The 19345-nt window shown below is 45.2% G+C and overlaps 1 protein-coding gene across 1 annotated transcript in view; it reads right to left on the bottom strand.

Annotated features, from left to right (window-relative positions):
• CALCRL (calcitonin receptor like receptor) overlaps nucleotides 1-19345 on the bottom strand; it is a 743490-nt gene that overhangs the window by 2052 nt on the left and 722093 nt on the right. The window contains exons 11-12 of the mRNA XM_063934127.1: nucleotides 9864-10082; nucleotides 6108-6149 (exon numbers count right to left, since the gene is read on the bottom strand). Coding sequence (XP_063790197.1) covers nucleotides 6108-6149; nucleotides 9864-10082 — 261 coding nt within the window. The remainder of the gene's footprint in view (nucleotides 1-6107; nucleotides 6150-9863; nucleotides 10083-19345) is intronic.

The following is a 19345-nucleotide window of genomic DNA, read 5'->3' as shown; positions in this document are numbered from 1 at the left end:
CTCCTCAGCACACAAGCGCCATTTTCCCTCACAGCTCCGCTGGAAGGACGGCTCCCTGACTCTCCCCTGCAGACTTGCTACAGAATCAGGGTAAAAAAGAGAAGGGGGGGCACTATTGGCAGCTAAAAATTATATAAACAGCAGCTATAAGGGAATAACACTTATATAAGGTTATCCCTGTATATATATATAGCGCTTGGTGTGTGCTGGCAGACTCTCCCTCTGTCTCTCCAAAGGGCTTGTGGGGTCCTGTCCTCTATCAGAGCATTCCCGGTGTGTGTGCTGTGTGTCGGTACGTGTGTGTCGACATGTATGAGGAGGAAAATGATGTGGAGGCGGAGCAATTGCCTGGGTTAGTGATGTCACCCCCTAGGGTGTCGACACCTGACTGGATGATCGTATTTAAAGAATTAAGTGATAATGTCAGCACTTTGTGAAGAACGGTTGACGACATGAGACAGCCGGCAAATCAATTAGTGCCTGTCCAGGCGTCTCAGACACCGTCAGGGGCCCTAAAACGCCCGTTACCTCAGTGGGTCGACGCAGACCCAGACACAGATACTGAGTCTAGTGTCGACGGTGAGGAGACAAACGTAATGTCCAGTAGGGCCACACGTTACATGATCACGGCAATGAAGGAGGCATTGAACATTTCTGACACTACAAGTACCACAAAGAAGGGTATTATGTGGGGTGTGAAAAAACTACCAATAGTTTTCCCTGAGTCAGATGAGTTAAATGAGGTGTGTGATAAAGCGTGGGTTTCCCCCGACAAAAAACTGCTAATTTCTAAAAAATTATTGGCACTATATCCTTTCCCGTCAGAGGTTAGGACGCGTTGGGAAACACCCCTAGGGTAGATAAGGCGCTCACACGTTTATCTAAACAAGTAGCGTTACCGTCTCCTGATACGGCCACCCTCAAGGAACCAGCAGATAGAAGGCTGGAAAATATTCTTAAAAGTATATACACACATACTGGTGTTATACTGCGACCAGCAATCGCTTCAGCCTGGATGTGCAGTGCTGGAGTCGCGTGGTCGGATTCCCTGACTGAAAATATTGATACCCTGGATAGGGACAATATACTGTTAACTATAGAGCATTTGAAGGATGCATTACTATATATGCGTGATGCACAGAGGGATATCTGCACCCTGGCATCAAGAGTAAGTGCTATGTCCATTTCTGCCAGAAGAGCGTTATGGACGCGACAGTGGTCAGGCGATGCGGATTCCAAACGACATATGGAAGTATTGCCGTATAAAGGGGAGGAGTTATTTGGGGCTGGTCTATCGGACCTGGTGGCCACGGCAACGGCTGGAAAATCCACCTTTTTACCCCAGGTCAATTCACATCAGCAGAAAAAGACACCGTCTTTTCAAACTCAGTCCTTTCGTTCCCATAAGTACAAGCGAGCTAAAGGCCATTCCTTCCTGCCCCGGGGCAGAGGAAGGGGAAAAAGACTGCACCATGCAGCCGCTTCCCAGGAGCAGAAGCCCTCCCCTGCTTCTGCCAAGTCTTCAGCATGACGCTGGGGCTTTACAAGCAGACTCAGACATGGTGGGGGCCCGTCTCAAGTATTTCAACGCGCAGTGGGCTCACTCGCAAGTGGACCCCTGGATTCTACAGGTAGTATCGCAGGGGTACAAACTGGAATTCGAGGCGTTTACCCCTCGCCGGTTCCTGAAGTCTGCTCTACCAAAGTCTCCCTCCGACAGGGAGGCAGTTTTGGAAGCCATTCACAAGCTGTATTCCCAGCAGGTGATAATCAAGGTACCCCTCCTACAACAGGGAAAGGGGTATTATTCCACGCTGTTTGTGGTACCGAAGCCGGACGGCTCGGTGAGACCAATTTTAAATCTGAAATCCTTGAACACTTACATAAAGAGGTTCAAATTCAAGATGGAATCACTCAGAGCGGTGATAGCAAACCTGGAAGAAGGGGACTATATGGTGTCTCTGGACATCAAGGATGCTTATCTCCACGTCCCAATCTACCCGTCTCACCAAGGGTACCTCAGGTTTGTAGTACAAAACTGTCATTATCAGTTTCAGAGGCTGCCGTTTGGGTTGTCCACGGCACCTCGGGTCTTTACAACGAAATGATGATTCTTCTTCGAAGAAAAAGGCATCTTAATTATCCCTTACTTGGACGATCTCCTGATAAGGGCAAGGTCCAGGGAACAGTTAGAAGTCGGAGTAGCACTATCTCAGGTAGTGTTACGTCAGCACGGGTGGATCCTAAATATTCCAAAATCGCAGCTGATTCCTACGACACGTCTACTGTTCCTAGGAATGATTCTGGACACAGTCCAGAAAAAGGTGTTTCTCCCAGAGGAGAAGGCCAGGGAGTTATCCGAGCTAGTCAGGAACCTCCTAAAACCAGGCCAGGTGTCAGTGCATCAGTGCACGAGGGTCCTGGGAAAAATGGTGGCTTCTTACGAAGCGATTCCATTCGGAAGATTCCATGCAAGAACTTTTCAGTGGGATCTACTGGACAAATGGTCCGGATCGCATCTTCAGATGCATCAGCGGATAACCCTGTCGCCAAGGACAAGGGTGTCTCTTCTGTGGTGGCTGCAGAGTGCTCATCTACTAGAGGGCCGCAGATTTGGCATTCAGGATTGGATCCTGGTGACCACGGATGCAAGCCTGAGAGGCTGGGGAGCAGTCACACAGGGAAGAAATTTCCAGGGCTTGTGGTCAAGCATGGAAGCATCTCTTCATATAAACATTCTGGAACTAAGGGCCATTTACAATGCCCTAAGTCAAGCGAAACCCCTGCTTCAGGGTCAGGCGGTATTGATCCGATCGGACATCACGTCAGTCGCCCACGTAAACAGACAGGGCGGCACGAGAAGCAGGAGGGCAATGGCAGAAGCTGCAAAGATTCTTCGCTGGGCGGAAAATCATGTGATAGCACTGTCAGCAGTGTTCATTCCGGGAGTGGACAACTGGGAAGCAGACTTCCTCAGCAGACACGACCTCCACCCGGGAGAGTCGGGACTTCACCCAGAAGTCTTCCACCTGATAGTAAACCGTTGGGAAGAACCAAAAGTGGACATGATGGCGTCCCGTCTAAACAAAAAACTAGACAGATATTACGCCAGGTCAAGGGACCCTCAGGCAATAGCGGTGGACGCCCTGGTAACGCCGTGGGTGTACCAGTCAGTGTATGTGTTCCCTCCTCTGCCTCTCATACCAAAGGTACTGAGAATCATAAGAAGGAGAGGAGTAAGAACTATACTCGTGGCTCCGGATTGGCCAAGAAGGACTTGGTACCCGGAACTTCAAGAGATGCTCACGGACGAACCGTGGCCTCTACCTCTGAGAAAGGACCTGCTCCAGCAGGGGCCTTGTCTGTTCCAAGACTTACCGCGGCTGCGTTTGACGGCATGGCGGTTGAACGCCGGATCCTGAGGCAAAAAGGCATTCCAGATGAAGTCATCCCTACCCTGGTCAAGGCCAGGAAGGACGTAACCGCAAAACATTATCACCGCATTTGGCGAAAATATGTTGCGTGGTGTGAGGCCAAGAAGGCCCCTACAGAGGAATTTCAACTGGGTCGTTTCCTCCATTTCCTGCAAACAGGACTATCTATGGGCCTAAAATTAGGGTCCATTAAGGTTCAAATTTCGGCCCTGTCGATTTTCTTCCAGAAAGAACTGGCTTCAATGCCTGAAGTTCAGACATTTGTAAAAGGGGTACTGCATATACAGCCTCCTTTTGTGCCTCCAGTGGCACCTTGGGATCTCAATGTTGTGTTGAGTTTTCTAAAGTCACATTGGTTTGAACCACTCACCACTGTGGACTTCAAATATCTCACATGGAAGGTGACGATGCTGTTAGCCCTGGCTTCAGCCAGGCGTGTGTCAGAATTGGCGGCTTTATCATATAAAAGTCCTTACTTAATTTTTCATTCTGACAGGGCAGAATTGAGGACTCGTCCTCAATTTCTACCTAAGGTGGTTTCTGCATTTCACATGAACCAACCTATTGTGGTACCTGCGGCTACTAGGGACTTGGAGGACTCCAAGTTGCTTGACGTTGTCAGGGCCCTGAAAATATATGTTTCCAGGACGGCTGGAGTCAGAAAATCTGACTCGCTGTTTATCCTGTATGCACCCAACAAGCTGGGTGCTCCTGCTTCTAAGCAGACGATTGCTCGTTGGATTTGTAGTACAATTCAGCTTGCACATTCTGTGGCAGGCCTGCCACAGCCAAAATCGGTAAAAGCCCATTCCACAAGGAAAGTGGGCTCCTCTTGGGCGGCTGCCCGAGGGGTCTCGGCTTTACAACTTTGCCGAGCAGCTACTTGGCCAGGGGCAAACATGTTTGCAAAATTCTACAAATTTGATACCCTGGCTGAGGAGGACCTGGAGTTCTCTCATTCGGTGCTGCAGAGTCATCCGCACTCTCCCGCCCGTTTGGGAGCTTTGGTATAATCCCCATGGTCCTTACGGAGTCCCAGCATCCACTAGGACGTCAGAGAAAATAAGATTTTACTTACCGATAAATCTATTTCTCGTAGTCCGTAGTGGATGCTGGGCGCCCATCCCAAGTGCGGATTGTCTGCAATACTTGTATATAGTTATTGTTACAAAAATTCGGGTTATTATTGTTGTGAGCCATCTTTTCAGAGGCTCCTTTTCGTTTTATCATACTGTTAACTGGGTTCAGATCACAAGTTGTACGGTGTGATTGGTGTGGCTGGTATGAGTCTTACCCGGGATTCAATATCCTTCCTTATTATGTACGCTCGTCCGGGCACAGTATCCTAACTGAGGCTTGGAGGAGGGTCATAGGGGGAGGAGCCAGTGCACACCACCTGATCCTAAAGCTTTTATTCTTGTGCCCTGTCTCCTGCGGAGCCGCTATTCCCCATGGTCCTTACGGAGTCCCAGCATCCACTACGGACTACGAGAAATAGATTTATTGGTAAGTAAAATCTTATTTTTCTTCTTCACCTTGCTCACCACTGAACCAGATTAATTCAATAGATTACTTCGTGATCATTCTACAGGTCATGTTTAATTTGTAACTTTTATGGAAAACGGAAGGCTCAGTACTGTACTTATCAGAAAGCCAGAGTAGGTTTAAGAGAGGAGGAGGCCCTTGTGTAGTCCCCCCTCTCTTGCCGGTGTGAGTGCGCGAATCTCCAGGTAAATGTTACCACTTCTTTTTCCCTTTGATTTCTGCAGTGCTGGTGCCAAACTCCGAAGAGGTAAATATAATATATGGGAGCAGGTTGTGTGGTGTAGGGGCTCCCTGTATGCACTGCACACCCTGCACCCATTTCAGATATGTCCATGCTTAAATCACTTAACTAGCTCAGAATAAAATATCTGAATATGTAACTACTTCCATTGTAATTGACTTTGGCTCTCATTCAGATGTGGTTGGAGGTGCTATCGTTGCTGATTACATGGAAGCAGCAGCAATAGCACTAATATGGTAAGACAGCCGGAGGTGTCATGCCTCCTGCATGCATAATTGACCCGAACTGCACCCTAAGATGTAGTTTCAGGTCTTCACCGGCACCAACGGCTTGCTGCATGACCCATGGGATCGCGCAAGCCGGCCATCGCAATACCTACCAAGAGGCCAGGAAATCTTCATCCTCTGACGTAGATCCTGGCCCTTTCCCTCCCCTGCAATGGCAAAGTCATGCCTCCATTTTGAGAAAAGGAGGATGTCACCACCCATCCTGCATCCGTCGTTCTGTTATTACTGGCATAGTGTGTCATACTTTAGTTTGTTTAAATATGTATACTGTATGTCTATAAGAGGGTTTGTAAAGAAATATAAGTTGAACAATGTCATTGTAATATCACATGAGCTACTTACAGATACTGACTATTGTGGCAAATGTAATTGCATATAACCTATACCTGGATATAACTGGCTTCATTCCAGTCCCAAGTAGTTTGTCTGCTTATTGTAATTATGCCAAGAGAAGATAGATGAGTTATGTAGGAATGAAGGCAAATTGTTTATAACATTAGAAAAAGAGCTGTCACTCACTATGTTATTTATAGGTTTTGGAATGTGAGGGTAAAATATGAATATAATTATTCTGATTAATGTAACTGAAAAATGACTTACCTCTCCATTAAAGAAACAAAATATTGTAGCTACCAACAATCCCTGGAAAAATAAAAATATGTATATTACATAAAACAATAAGTACGTTTGTCAACATCCTCTTCCAAAAATGTAAAAACAATCTTCTCTTCTGCTGTTCATTTCTAGAGCTTCAAGATCTACAAATGTTAGCTTGTTCTGTATTGTTATTTTATGTTTGTCCTTTCTTTGTCTGTCTGAAAACTATTGTATTATTTTTAAAGACTTTGTTAGGAGGTAAAATAAACATAGAAATATCAGACAGAAAAGAATAAATAGGATAAAACATCCATTTGTCAAAAGAGTAGCAACAATAACAACTAAAATGGTGGAAGGTATAAAGGAAACAAAGGGCATCTAATCTAAAACGGGCCCGACAAAACTGTTTAAAGATGTACCAAACTTGTTAGGTGAACCAGGATGCAGAGTGGCCATCCGCAGGAGGAGGAGGGAGCTAGGAAAGAGGAGGGGGAAGGGGATAGATCCAGATGGGAAGAGCTGTTAAGCAAACAAATCGGGGATAGTTAAGCAAACAAATCGGGGTTGAACTTGACAATAGCAGTTCCAGGGGTAAACATGCTAGATCCTGAGACGGGTGGCCCACAGTGAGGGGCAGGAAGCGGTTTCTGTCTGAAGACTTTTATGGCCTATGATTTATGACCTAATGCCATAAAATGTGTTTTTACATTTAAAAGTATAAATATTCCAAAATAAAAACAAACCTAGCAAAATGAGACAATGACAGTAAGTAAATGTGGATGTAAACTGTATAGCAACAGTTTATACTGTAGGTGGCATACTGTAAAAATGAAAAAAAAAAAAAAAGAAAGATGCATGGATAAGTGGAAATGTGGGGATGTATATGAAACCCTTAACCAGACAAAGCCACTCACATACGCTTAACAGTATTTATAACACTATAAATAATTGATATTACAGTGTTTTACTCAGAAGGTTGCTGAATTTGTAAAAATATAAATAAATAAAGAGCTGTCAAACCCCACCACATATATGGGTATATTCTTTTACAGTCGAAACTGCCGTCTTGTCAGAAAGACGGCACTTTTCGACTTTTTAAGATCGGAAGGGGTTCCGACCTATTCAATCCCCCCTCAGTTTTCCGACAAGTCGGGAAATTCGACTTGTCAGAAAGCACGTGGATCGGCGGAATAGCTGCCGATCCGCGTTCTTCTGTTGGAAACTGGAGCAAATTCGACAGATTTTGGTTCCGTTTCCGACAATCTCAATCTGACTTTAAAAATAGTCGAACTGAGAAGATGAGACAAGGGAGAGGGGCGGCGGGCTATAGAGGCAGCAGGGCAGAGGCTATAGTGGCAGCAGGGCAGAGGTTACCCGCCGCCACAGACACTGCTACCCGCCTCCACAACAGCGCTCCCCACCTCCACTGACAGCAGGAGCAGGACGGGACACCGGGAATGGCTAAATCCCACAGTCGTAGTTGGCTCAACTGTTATAGCCTTGTAGTGCTATTGTTCCATCATACTTTTAAATGGATTCTTCTTGTTATTCCCAAATAATAATGGTTTTCCCAATTCTTCTCAAATATTTTCATAGCATTTTTTTTTATTATTTTAACAGTTGAATGGATACATTAAAACTTTTTTTGCAAAATGATTGTGTGCATCAAGGAAAGCCCATGTAAACTCCTATACCACTGGTATCCAGAGGTGTAGCTAGGCGCCATGGTGCCCGGAGCAAGGGTATGTTTTGGCATCCCCCTCCCCTGTACTGAATTGGGGGCCTAGCCAACATGTGGTGGCATGTTATATTTCAAAAGAAACAATATTTAAAAATCCTAAATTGGTGACGGCCAGTTCTGGACCTTGTGGAGCTCTGGGCAAAAGTTTTTCCTTTGGGTGGCCCCCATGTTTAAAATAGGGTCAGTGCATGCCGAAGGCTTGCAACAACAATATAGGGGCATGGCAGTATGGATGGTGTAATGGTTAGCATTACTGCCTCACAGCACTGAGGTCATGGGCTCAATTCCCACCATGGCCCTAACTGTGTGAGTTTGTATATTCACCCCGTGCTTGCGTGGGTGTCCTCTGGGTACCTCCCATGATACAAAAATATACTGGTAGGTTAATTGGCTCCCAACAAAAATTAACCCTGCCCTCTAATTTTTTCGGCACCCAGAGCTTGCGCTCCACCGGAGCCACCCTCGCTACACCCCTGCTGCTATCTAGTCCCAGTTAGATTGTAGAAAATTGCTCGAGTAAATGTTGGGAACAAGTTTGGTTGCCGCATATGGTGGTAATGCCCCGTTATTTAGAAAATCTTTGTGAAAGTCTGAAAACATATAGTATGTGTCACAGCCTCAGATATCCCCCTTCAGCAAATATATGTCCTACTCCCAATTCCAGACCTCCCTAAATATATAAATAAGTTTATCAGACAAATAATGAATGTAGCTACCTGTTTATTAGCTGCTTCCCGGACCCTACAACTATTGTAGATCTCAGTTACTTGCTCTTTCATACTTTATTCCTAAATTAGAATCAGACCCTCTGCCTGCACTGCTGCACCTGGCTCCCTGTCACTGCGGAGGAGCAGGTATTATGGTGTCACCTCCTGGGAAGGTGACACCCGGGTACAGTCTCCACCCTCCACCCTTTCCTACGGACGACAGTGCCGTTAGCTAACCGGGCAACCTTTGTACAATATAAAATATGCCCAGTAATTAAAAGATATATGGGGTCTATTTACTAAGCCTTGGATGGCGATAAAGTGCACGGAGCTAAAGTACCAGCCAATCAGCAACTAGCTGGCATGTCACAGGCTGTGTTTGAAAAATGACAAGAGCTGGCTGGGCGGTACTTTATCTCCGTGGTATTCAGAGATAAACACATATGCAGCCAGATCTGCATTCATCTCTGCACATGCTGGGGGCCGCCCGGCACAGGGCAAGGCCGCCCAGCATATGTGAGGCCTTCCCACCGATGTGTCCACAATTAGATTGCGGATGCATCTGATAAAGGTTGACCCCTTGCAGTGCAGCCTTTCTGCGCTGTCAGACGGGCAGTGGACATTTTTTTGGTAGCGGCTGCATGTGACGTCACGCAGCCACCCTAAAAATGGTCCCAGTATCATATGATTTAGCAAAATTGCAACTACTTGCGATCGCATGCTAGGGACCGCTCAGCACAGGGCAAGGCCACCAAGCATGCAAAGGCCCGCCAACGATGCAATCGCAATTTAGTGGCCATGCACACTGCTATGGGAATCTGGAATTGTTCAGTCTGCTCTGTGCAATAATGAAATGAAGTGGGAGAATAGTGAAGTGGGTGAGTGGGATAATGAGGGCAGGAAATTCTCCCTCCCTACATTTTTTCTTAAATAAGAGATGAATAATCAGAAAAAAAAATAAAAGAATCCATGCTAAAGATTTATCTACATTTCATCACATCTGGAATATAATAACAACACAATAATTAATGGTGATCATTTTCTAGTAAGAAACAAATTACTGGCGTTTTACTTGTGAATGGGCTGCATATGACAACCACTTATTAGAGGCTTCTTAATAAGAATGCTATGTAAGAAGTGACTGGGTGCCCAGAAATTGAGCCAAGTGGCAGATAAAGTAGAGAAAGGGAATCTGTCCTGCCATCATTTTTAAATGAGTTTTACAATAGAAATGAAAATTTAGGTTTAACTGAAGTCTGAGCAGCTATCTTTGGCATAAAACATATACAAAAATACTTTAAAAAGTCATACCTGATAATGCATGACAATATGCATAACATAGTGAAATACTTCTTCTGCTATCCGTCCCTCTGGTTTCCAAGGAAGTAGTACATATTGAATTCCAAGAAGAGGTACAAGGATGAGAGTTGCTCTCACAGCTTTCATATAGAGATTTGATTCAGCTTGATGTGTAACTTTCAATTTTGTTATTAGAACACGTACAATATTCAGCAGAAAAAATAGGTTAACCTTTAAATAAATAATACATCATGAAAAACCATTACATTAAAATACATATAAATTCATCTCAATCGTGACTGCAGTATTATACACATTGTCACATACATAGTTAAAATTAGATTAACAGTATTTTCATTATAACTAACGGGTGAGTGAACTGCAGTGATCCATTCAATCTTTTACTACATATCACAAAAAACCAACATAAATCATGTGTGCTCATCCAAGCTGATTTAACATCACATTGACGGGGAAGCTGTGAAAATACCACTAGTCGGGATCTCTGCGGTCATAATGCCGATATCCTGACTAGTGGTGAATAACCACCGCCGGAATACTGGCAACACAGTTCTCTTAGAATAGAACCTGTGGCGAGCGTAGTGAGCCTGCAAGGGGCTTTGTAGTGCTCGCCCCACTACCAGTATTACAGCGGATGGGATTTCACTGTCGGGATCATGACAGCCGGGATCCTGTCCACCGGCATTTCATACTAATCCCCATTGACGATTGGGTATAACGGCAGACAGGGCCCTACATAAAAGAATAATCCAGCCCCTCAGTTCCCCTAGGGACAAGAGGTACAGTAGTCTATAATAAGGTCAATTATAGATCTCTGGTCCAACTTGTCTTGTTTACCTTGAACCATTAGAACTTTAACTTATAACACTTATTTCATCTTAATTTTAAGACTGTGGGTACAAATAAAGGGGTTAAACCAGTACATGCTAAAGCCCCACTTATAGGTTAGAATGGAACAGTTCCACTGACAGCCCGCAGGCTTGATACACTGTAGTGTATACAGTGCACAGTATTGTCTTCAGTACTGTGCTGACTGCTGCAGTGTGATAGTACACAGTGCAGGGCGGACTTTGTACTTGTTCCTATATAGTTCTGGGTGGCTGCTGTAAGTGTCCCTAGCAGCGGCGGCTCCTACTTGGATGGGGGAGGGGGGCTGCCATTGTCTGTGCTGCCGGGTCACTGCCTCCTTGTCACCGCTGCCGGCTGGGTCCTGGCACCTGTACAATGTAGTTTACAGATGCCAGGAGCCATGACTGCGCAGTAGCGGCGATTGTAATGCACATGTGGAAAACCCCGGCTTCTGTGGCCTGCATCGGCTGCAGCTCATCTAAACTGGCAAGGGCCGCCTGAATGGAAGCGTATGCAATGGTATGTTAAGGTGCTTTCTAGGAAAACACTGTAACGTACTATTTCATATGCAGATATAGTAATAGTCGCATGCAGAATATAGACATGCCGCATATCCTTTTAATCAGCATAACCTGCTTGTGCATCCTATTTGCATCATTTTGTGAATAAGATGCATTTTATTGGGAAAAGTCTCACATAAAGACCCTCAGCGCTATCGAGTAACACCATGGCATGACGTGACTACAAAGGCTGTTTAATGTGCAGGGAGGCTAGATATGGGTGGACACATCTGTGGGACTTCCAATAGGAAGTCACTGCCAATCATAGTGAGGCCAGTGCATTCTCACGGACTGCATCTTGCTCACTGACATGAGCTGAGGTGGCTGACTTTACCGCAGCCCATAGGTAAAATCCACTAAAGGTCCTCAGTCCAGTAAGTGTTCCTGTCCTGTGAAAAAGACAATACTGACAGTAAGATCAAGAAAGGAAAAAGTATAATGTGGGGCTAAACTTGTAAGGATTAGAGTCTTGCATTACAAGCTGCTGAACAGGAAGCATGTGTAACAAGCTGCAGGTATGGAAGGGGGGGGGGGGGGGCACGTGTAATAAGATGCTGACCAGGAGGCATGTATAACAAATAGGGGAGCAGGCCTGGTGATAGTGGGGGGGGGGGGGTCATCAAAGTGGACACTTGAACCAGGCTCTGAGATTCCGAGGATCGCCAAAACCTCAGGGGAAGGCTGAGAGACACAGAGGGGGCCAAGAGACACAGAGCAAGGCTGGGCCACACAGGGGTAGGGATGCTGAGAAACACAGGGGTAGACCTAGAGACACAGGATGAGGCTGAGAGACAAGGGGAAGGCTGTGCCACATGGAGAGGAGGAGCCTGAGAAAAACAGTTGGAGTCTGAGAGACAGGGTAAGGCTGATAGACATGGGGTAGGGTGAGCCCCAGGGGGAAGCTGAGAAACATAGAGGGATGCTGACAGACATGGGGGAGGCTGGGAGACACATGGGGAAAGGAAGGCTGAGAGACACAATAGGGGTCTGAGACACAGGGGAAGAGACACAGGACCCAATTGTAAATGCGTCGGAATATGCTACACTGTATAAGAAACGGTTAATAAATAAGGCTGAGCCACGGGGGGAGAGGGAGGCTGATAGACACAATGGGAGGGGGCTTAGAGACATAGAGGGGGAGATGTACTAAGCCTGAAAAGTGATAAATATAACTGTGATAAAGCGTCAGCCAATCGGCTCCTAACTGCCATGTCACAGGCTGTGTTTGAAAAATGACAGTTAGGAGCCGATTGGCTGGTACTTTATCACTGTGATATATATTTTTTTTTTTAAATGTATTTATTAAGAATTTTTTCACATACAGAAAAAGAAGAAAAATAATTTTACAATAAAACATTAATCCAAAATATCACAAATGCAGTCGCCAATGTATATCCACACATTGTTACTGTTATATACCAGTGTATAGTGATATAGGGATATTTATATAGAAATAAAAATTCACAAATAAAGGGGGGACAAAGACAAAGACAAGGGAGGGAGGTAAGGAAAGATGGGAATAGGAAAGACAACTCAGATAATATTCGTCAACTGTCTTAACACAGTATCTTAATTATTAAAAAACAAAAACAAAAAAAAAAACATGAAACAAATGTCTCTCAGAGTACACCTATTTTAAAAGTCACATAATAGAGGATACCGTATGTATATCAAAAGTAAAATTTTCAAAAGAGTTATATATATGTAATCGAGTTTCTCTATCCAAAGTACTAACAAATGGAGCCCATTTACAATAAAACCTTTGAGCCCCCAAGAGTAGATCAACATCCGCATATTTCCGCTCATAATATAATATCTGAAGTAGCTTTTGTTTGACTTCCATAAGACTAGGTACTGACTTCTTGATCCAATGGCATAATATACATTTTTTACATACCACAAGCGTTGTAATCAATAATGGAAAAATATGTCTTTTTTTTCCTGCTAAATTCCAGTTTTTAAAACTGAACCCTAAACAAGCCATAGGGTCAAGTTGTAAATCAAGATCGAACATTTTGTTAATAAAATTTAGTATCTTGTACCAAAACTTGCGCAGTTTGAAACAGTCCCAGATACAATGGTAAAAATCTGCAACTACAGTTCTACATTTTATACAATGTCCCAGTTCGTTTTTAACCATATACCTTCTTTGATATGGAGTAATGTACGCCCTATGAAGTGTTCGGATATGGACTTCTTGTAAATAGGCTGATTGTAATACCTTAAGTGAGTAAGAATACAACTCAGTTAAATCTTGAAAATCCACTAACGACGGAATATCCCGTGTCCATTTCCGAACTAACTCCTGCCAGTGTACATGCTCCACAGAACTGATTATAACATTGTATAAGTATTTCACTCTGTAGTCTTTTTCAAAAAGAAAATATAACATTGTGTCAATAGATTTAATCTGAGCCACAGTGACCTTTCGGGTCCCACTAAGAGGTTTAGGTGCCTTAATAGACATTAAAAAATGCCGCATTTGGAAGTACATAAACCTATGTGAGCTCGGTAGAGAAAATTTAAGACATAACTCTTGGAAGGTAAGTAAAGAGCCACCCGGGTCAAAAACTTTGCACGATAAATCCAATCCCTTTGTTCTCCAAACATCAAACAATGAATTCGAAAGCGATGGGGGAAATGATGGGTTACCCCACAAAGGGATAAAAGGAGTAACAAAAGGATTGGACCTACATCTTTTATTTAGCCCAATCCAGGCTTTATATGTATCTGCGAACAAAATATGGTTTCTAATATTAAGTGGGATAGAAAGCCATTTAGTTTGTAATAGGGCACTAGGAGAATAAGGGGAAAAAACTGCTAAATCTAATGCTAAATCTACATATTGGTCTTTATTAAGTATCCAGGGGCACTTATATAACGGAAGAACACTGCTTGGGAATATGCTTCCAAATCCGGGTATCCCAATCCGCCTTTGCTTTTAGAGGTAATAAGTTTTGCTCGTGATATTCTCAGACGTTTATGCTGCCAAATAAAATTAGAAAATAATGTATCCAATCTCTTAATATCTGATTTACGTATGGCAATCGGTAATTGTTGCATATAATAAAAAATTTTTGGAAAAATAATAGACCGAATTATAGCTAACCGTCCCAAAAGAGAGAGAGGTAAGTCTCTCCATGACTCAAGTTTGGTAGCAATTTTGGTAATTGTTGCCGAGTATAATTGGGTCAAATCTGGACATACATGGACCCCTAAATATTTAAACCCAGATGGAGCTATAGAAAATGGCATTTGTATAGATTTCAGGAACTCTGGACTAGAACTTCCCAGCAATAATACCTCCGACTTGGATCTATTGATTTTATATCCAGAAACCACCCCGAATGAATCAAGTAAATAAAGCAAAGAAGGTAAAGATTGTTTAGGTTCAGAGAGAAATAAAAGCGTATCATCCGCGAACAATCCTATCTTCAATTCCTCCCCCCTAATTTTAATCCCATGAATCAAAGGAGAAGTACGTACAGCAAGGGGTTCTATAGCAATGGCGAAAAGGAGAGGGGATAAAGGGCATCCTTGACGAGTCCCTCTCTCTAGTGTAAAAGCAGATGATAAAAGCCCATTACATGCTATTTGTGACTGCGGGGAAGAATATAAAGTACGAAGGATATTAATAAAATAGGAAGGAAAAATAAGAATTTACTTACCGATAATTCTATTTCTCGTAGTCCGTAGTGGATGCTGGGGACTCCGTAAGGACCATGGGGAATAGCGGCTCCGCAGGAGACTGGGCACATCTAAAGAAAGCTTTAGGACTATCTGGTGTGCACTGGCTCCTCCCCCTATGACCCTCCTCCAAGCCTCAGTTAGGATACTGTGCCCGGACGAGCGTACACAATAAGGAAGGATTTTGAATCCCGGGTAAGACTCATACCAGCCACACCAATCACACCGTACAACTTGTGATCTGAACCCAGTTAACAGCATGATAACAGAGGAGCCTCTAGAAAAGATGGCTCACTACAGCAATAACCCGATTTTTTGGTAACAATAACTATGTACCAGTATTGCAGACAATCCGCACTTGGGATGGGCGCCCAGCATCCACTACGGACTACGAGAAATAGAATTATCGGTTAGTAAATTCTTATTTTCTCTAACGTCCTAAGTGGATGCTGGGGACTCCGTAAGGACCATGGGGATTATACCAAAGCTCCCAAACGGGCGGGAGAGTGCGGATGACTCTGCAGCACCAAATGAGAGAACTCCAGGTCCTCCTCAGCCAGGATATCAATTTTGTAGAATTTTACAAACGTATTTGCTCCTGACCAAGTAGCTGCTCGGCAAAGTTGTAAAGCCGAGACCCCTCGGGCAGCCGCCCAAGATGAGCCCACCTTCCTTGTGGAGTGGGCATTTACAGATTTTTGGCTGTGGCAGGCCTGCCACAGAATGTGCAAGCTGAATTGTACTACAAATCCAACGAGCAATAATCTGCTTAGAAGCAGGAGCACCCAGCTTGTTGGGTGCATACAGGATAAACAGCGAGTCAGATTTCCTGACTCCAGCCGTCCTGGAAACATATATTTTCAGGGCCCTGACAACGTCTAGCAACTTGGAGTCCTCCAAGTCCCTAGTAGCCGCAGGCACCACAAATAGGTTGGTTCAGGTGAAACGCTGAAACCACCTTAGGGAGAAACTGAGGACGAGTCCTCAATTCCGCCCTGTCCGAATGGAAAATCAGATAAGGGCTTTTTCAGGATAAAGCCGCCAATTCTGACACGCGCCTGGCCCAGGCCAGGGCCAACAGCATGACCACTTTCCATGTGAGATATTTTAACTCCACAGATTTAAGTGGTTCAAACCAATGTGACTTTTGGAACCCAAAACTACATTGAGATCCCAAAGTGCCACTGGAGGCACAAAAGGAGGCTGTATATGCAGTACCCCTTTTACAAACGTCTGAACTTCAGGGACTGAAGCTAGTTCTTTTTGGAAGAAAATTGACAGGGCCGAAATTTGAACCTTAATGGACCCCAATTTCAGGCCCATAGACACTCCTGTTTGCAGGAAATGTAGGAATCGACCCAGTTGAATTTCCTCCGTCGGGCCTTACTGGCCTCGCACCACGCAACATATTTTCGCCAATTGCGGTGATAATGTTTTTGCGGTTACATCCTTCCTGGCTTTGATCAGGATAGGGATGACTTCATCCGGAATGCCTTTTTTCCTTCAGGATCCGGCGTTCAAACGCCATGCCGTCAAATGCAGCCGCGGTAAGTCTTGGAACAGACAGGGTCCTTGCTTGAGCAGGTCCCTTCTTAGAGGTAGAGGCCACGGATCCTCCGTGAGCATCTCTTGAAGTTCCGGTTACCAAGTCCTTCTTGGCCAATCCGGAGCCACGAATATAGTGCTTACTCCTCTCCATCTTATCAATCTCAGTACCTTGGGTATGAGAGGCAGAGGAGGGAACACATACCCTGACTGGTACACCCACGGTGTTACCAGAGCGTCTACAGCTATTGCCTGAGGGTCCCTGGACCTGGCGCAATACCTGTCGAGTTTTTCCCAACGGTTTATAATCATGTGGAAGACTTCTGGGTGAAGTCCCCACTCTCCCGGGTGGAGGTCGTGCTGAGGAAGTCTGCTTCCCAGTTGTCCACTCCCGGAATTAATACTGCTGACAGTGCTATCACATGATTTTCCGCCCAGCGAAGAATCCTTGCAGCTTCTGCCATTGCCCTCCTGCTTCTTGTGCCACCCTGTCTGTTTACGTGGGTGACTGCCGTGATGTTGTCCGACTGGATCAACACCGGCTGACCTTGAAGCAGAGGTCTTGCTAAGCTTAGAGCATTGTAAATGTCCCTTAGCTTCAGGATATTTATGTGAAGTGATGTCTCCAGGCTTGACCATAAGCCCTGGATATTCCTTCCCTGCGTGACTGCTCCCCAGCCTCGCAGGCTGGCATCCGTGGTTACCAGGACCCAGTCCTGAATGCCGAATCTGCGGCCCTCTAGAAGATGAGCACTCTGCAACCACCACAGGAGGGACACCCTTGTCCTTGGTGACAGGGTTATCCGCTGATGCATCTGAAGATGCGACCCGGACCATTTGTCTAGCAGGTCCCACTGGAAAGTTCTTGCGTGGAATCTGCCGAATGGGATTGCTTCGTAGGAAGCCACCATTTTACCCAGAACCCTTGTGCATTGATGCACTGAGACTTGGCTCGGTTTTAGGAGGTTCCTGACTAGCTCGGATAACTCCCTGGCTTTCTCCTCCGGGAGAAACACCTTTTTCTGGACTGTGTCCAGGATCATCCCTAAGAACAGAAGACAAGTCGTCGGAACCAGCTGCGATTTTGGAATATTGAGAATCCAATCGTGCTGCCGCAACACTACCTGAGATAGTGCTACACCGACCTCCAACTGTTCCCTGGATCTTACCTTTATCAGGGAATTGTCCAAGTAAGGGATAACCAAAATTCCCTTCCTTCGAAGGAATATCATCATTTCGGCCATTACCTTGGTAAAGACCCGGGGTGCCGTGGACCATCCATACGGCAGCGTCTGAACTGATAGTGACAGTTCTGTACCATAAACCTGAGGTACCCTTGGTGAGAAGGGTAAATTTTGACATGAAGGTAAGCATCCTTGATGTCCCGAGACATCATGTAGTCCCCTTCTTCCAGGTTCGCAATCACTGCTCTGAGTGACTCAATCTTGAATTTGAACCTCTGTATGTAAGTGTTCAAAGATTTTAGATTTAGAATCGGTCTCACCGAGCCGTCCGGCTTCGGTACCACAACAGTGTGGAATAATACCCCGTTCCCTGTTGCAGGAGGGGTATCTTGATTATCACCTGCTGGGAATACAGCTTGTGAATGGCTTCCAAAACTGTCTCCCTGTCAGAAGGAGACATCGGTAAAGCCGACTTTAGGAAACGGCGAGGGGGAGACGTCTCGAATTCTAATTTGTACCCCTGAGATATCACCTGAAGGATCCAGGGGTCTACTTGCGAGTGAGCCCACTGCGCGCTGAAATTCATTGAGACGGGCCCCCCACCGTGCCTGATTCTGCTTGTAAAGCCCCAGCGTATACTGAGGGCTTGGCAGAGGCGGGAGAGGGTTTCTGTTCCTGGGAACTGGCTGATTTCTGCAGCCTTTTTCCTCTCCCTCTGTCACGGGGCAGAAATGAGGAACCTTTTGCCCGCTTGTCCACGAAAAGACTGCGCCTGATAATACGGCGTCTTCTCATGTTGAGAGGCGACCTAGGGTACAAACGTGGATTTCCCAGCTGTTGCCGTGGCCACCAGGTCTGAAAGACCGACCCCAAATAACTCCTCCCCTTAATAAGGCAATACTTCCAAATGCCGTTGGAAATACGCATCACCTGACCACTGACGTGTCCATAACCCTCTACTGGTAGAAATGGACAACGCACTTAGACTTGATGCCAGTCGGCAAATATTCCGCTGTGCATCACGCATATATAGAAATGCATCTTTTAAATGTTCTATAAGCAAAAATATACTGTCCCTATCTAGGGTATCAATATTTTCAGTCAGGGAATCCGACCACGCCAACCCAGCACTGCACATCCAGGCTGAGGCGATTGCTGGTCGCAGTATAACACCAGTATGTGTGTAAATACATTTTAGGATACCCTCCTGCTTTCTATCAGCAGGATCCTTAAGGGCGGCCATCTCAGGAGAGGGTAGAGCCCTTACAAGCGTGTGAGCGCTTTATCCACCCTAGGGGGTGTTTCCCAACGCACCCTAACCTCTGGCGGGAAAGGATATAATGCCAATAACATTTTAGAAATTATCAGTTGTTATCGGGGGAAACCCACGCATCATCACACACCTCATTTAATTTCTCAGATTCAGGAAAACTACAGGTAGTTTTTCCTCACCGAACATAATACCCCTTTTTGGTGGTACTCGCATTATCAGAAATGTGTAAAACATTTTTCATTGCCTCAATCATGTAACGTGTGGCCCTACTGGAAGTCACATTTGTCTCTTCACCGTCGACACTGGAGTCAGTATCCGTGTCGGCGTCTATATCTGCCATCTGAGGTAACGGGCGCTTTAGAGCCCCTGACGGCC

The sequence above is a fragment of the Pseudophryne corroboree genome, chromosome 7, assembly GCF_028390025.1.
Source record: "Pseudophryne corroboree isolate aPseCor3 chromosome 7, aPseCor3.hap2, whole genome shotgun sequence".
NCBI classification, from domain to species: Eukaryota; Metazoa; Chordata; class Amphibia; order Anura; family Myobatrachidae; genus Pseudophryne; species Pseudophryne corroboree.
Note: the sequence above shows the minus strand (reverse complement) of the source record. Positions and strands in the feature narration are given on the sequence as shown.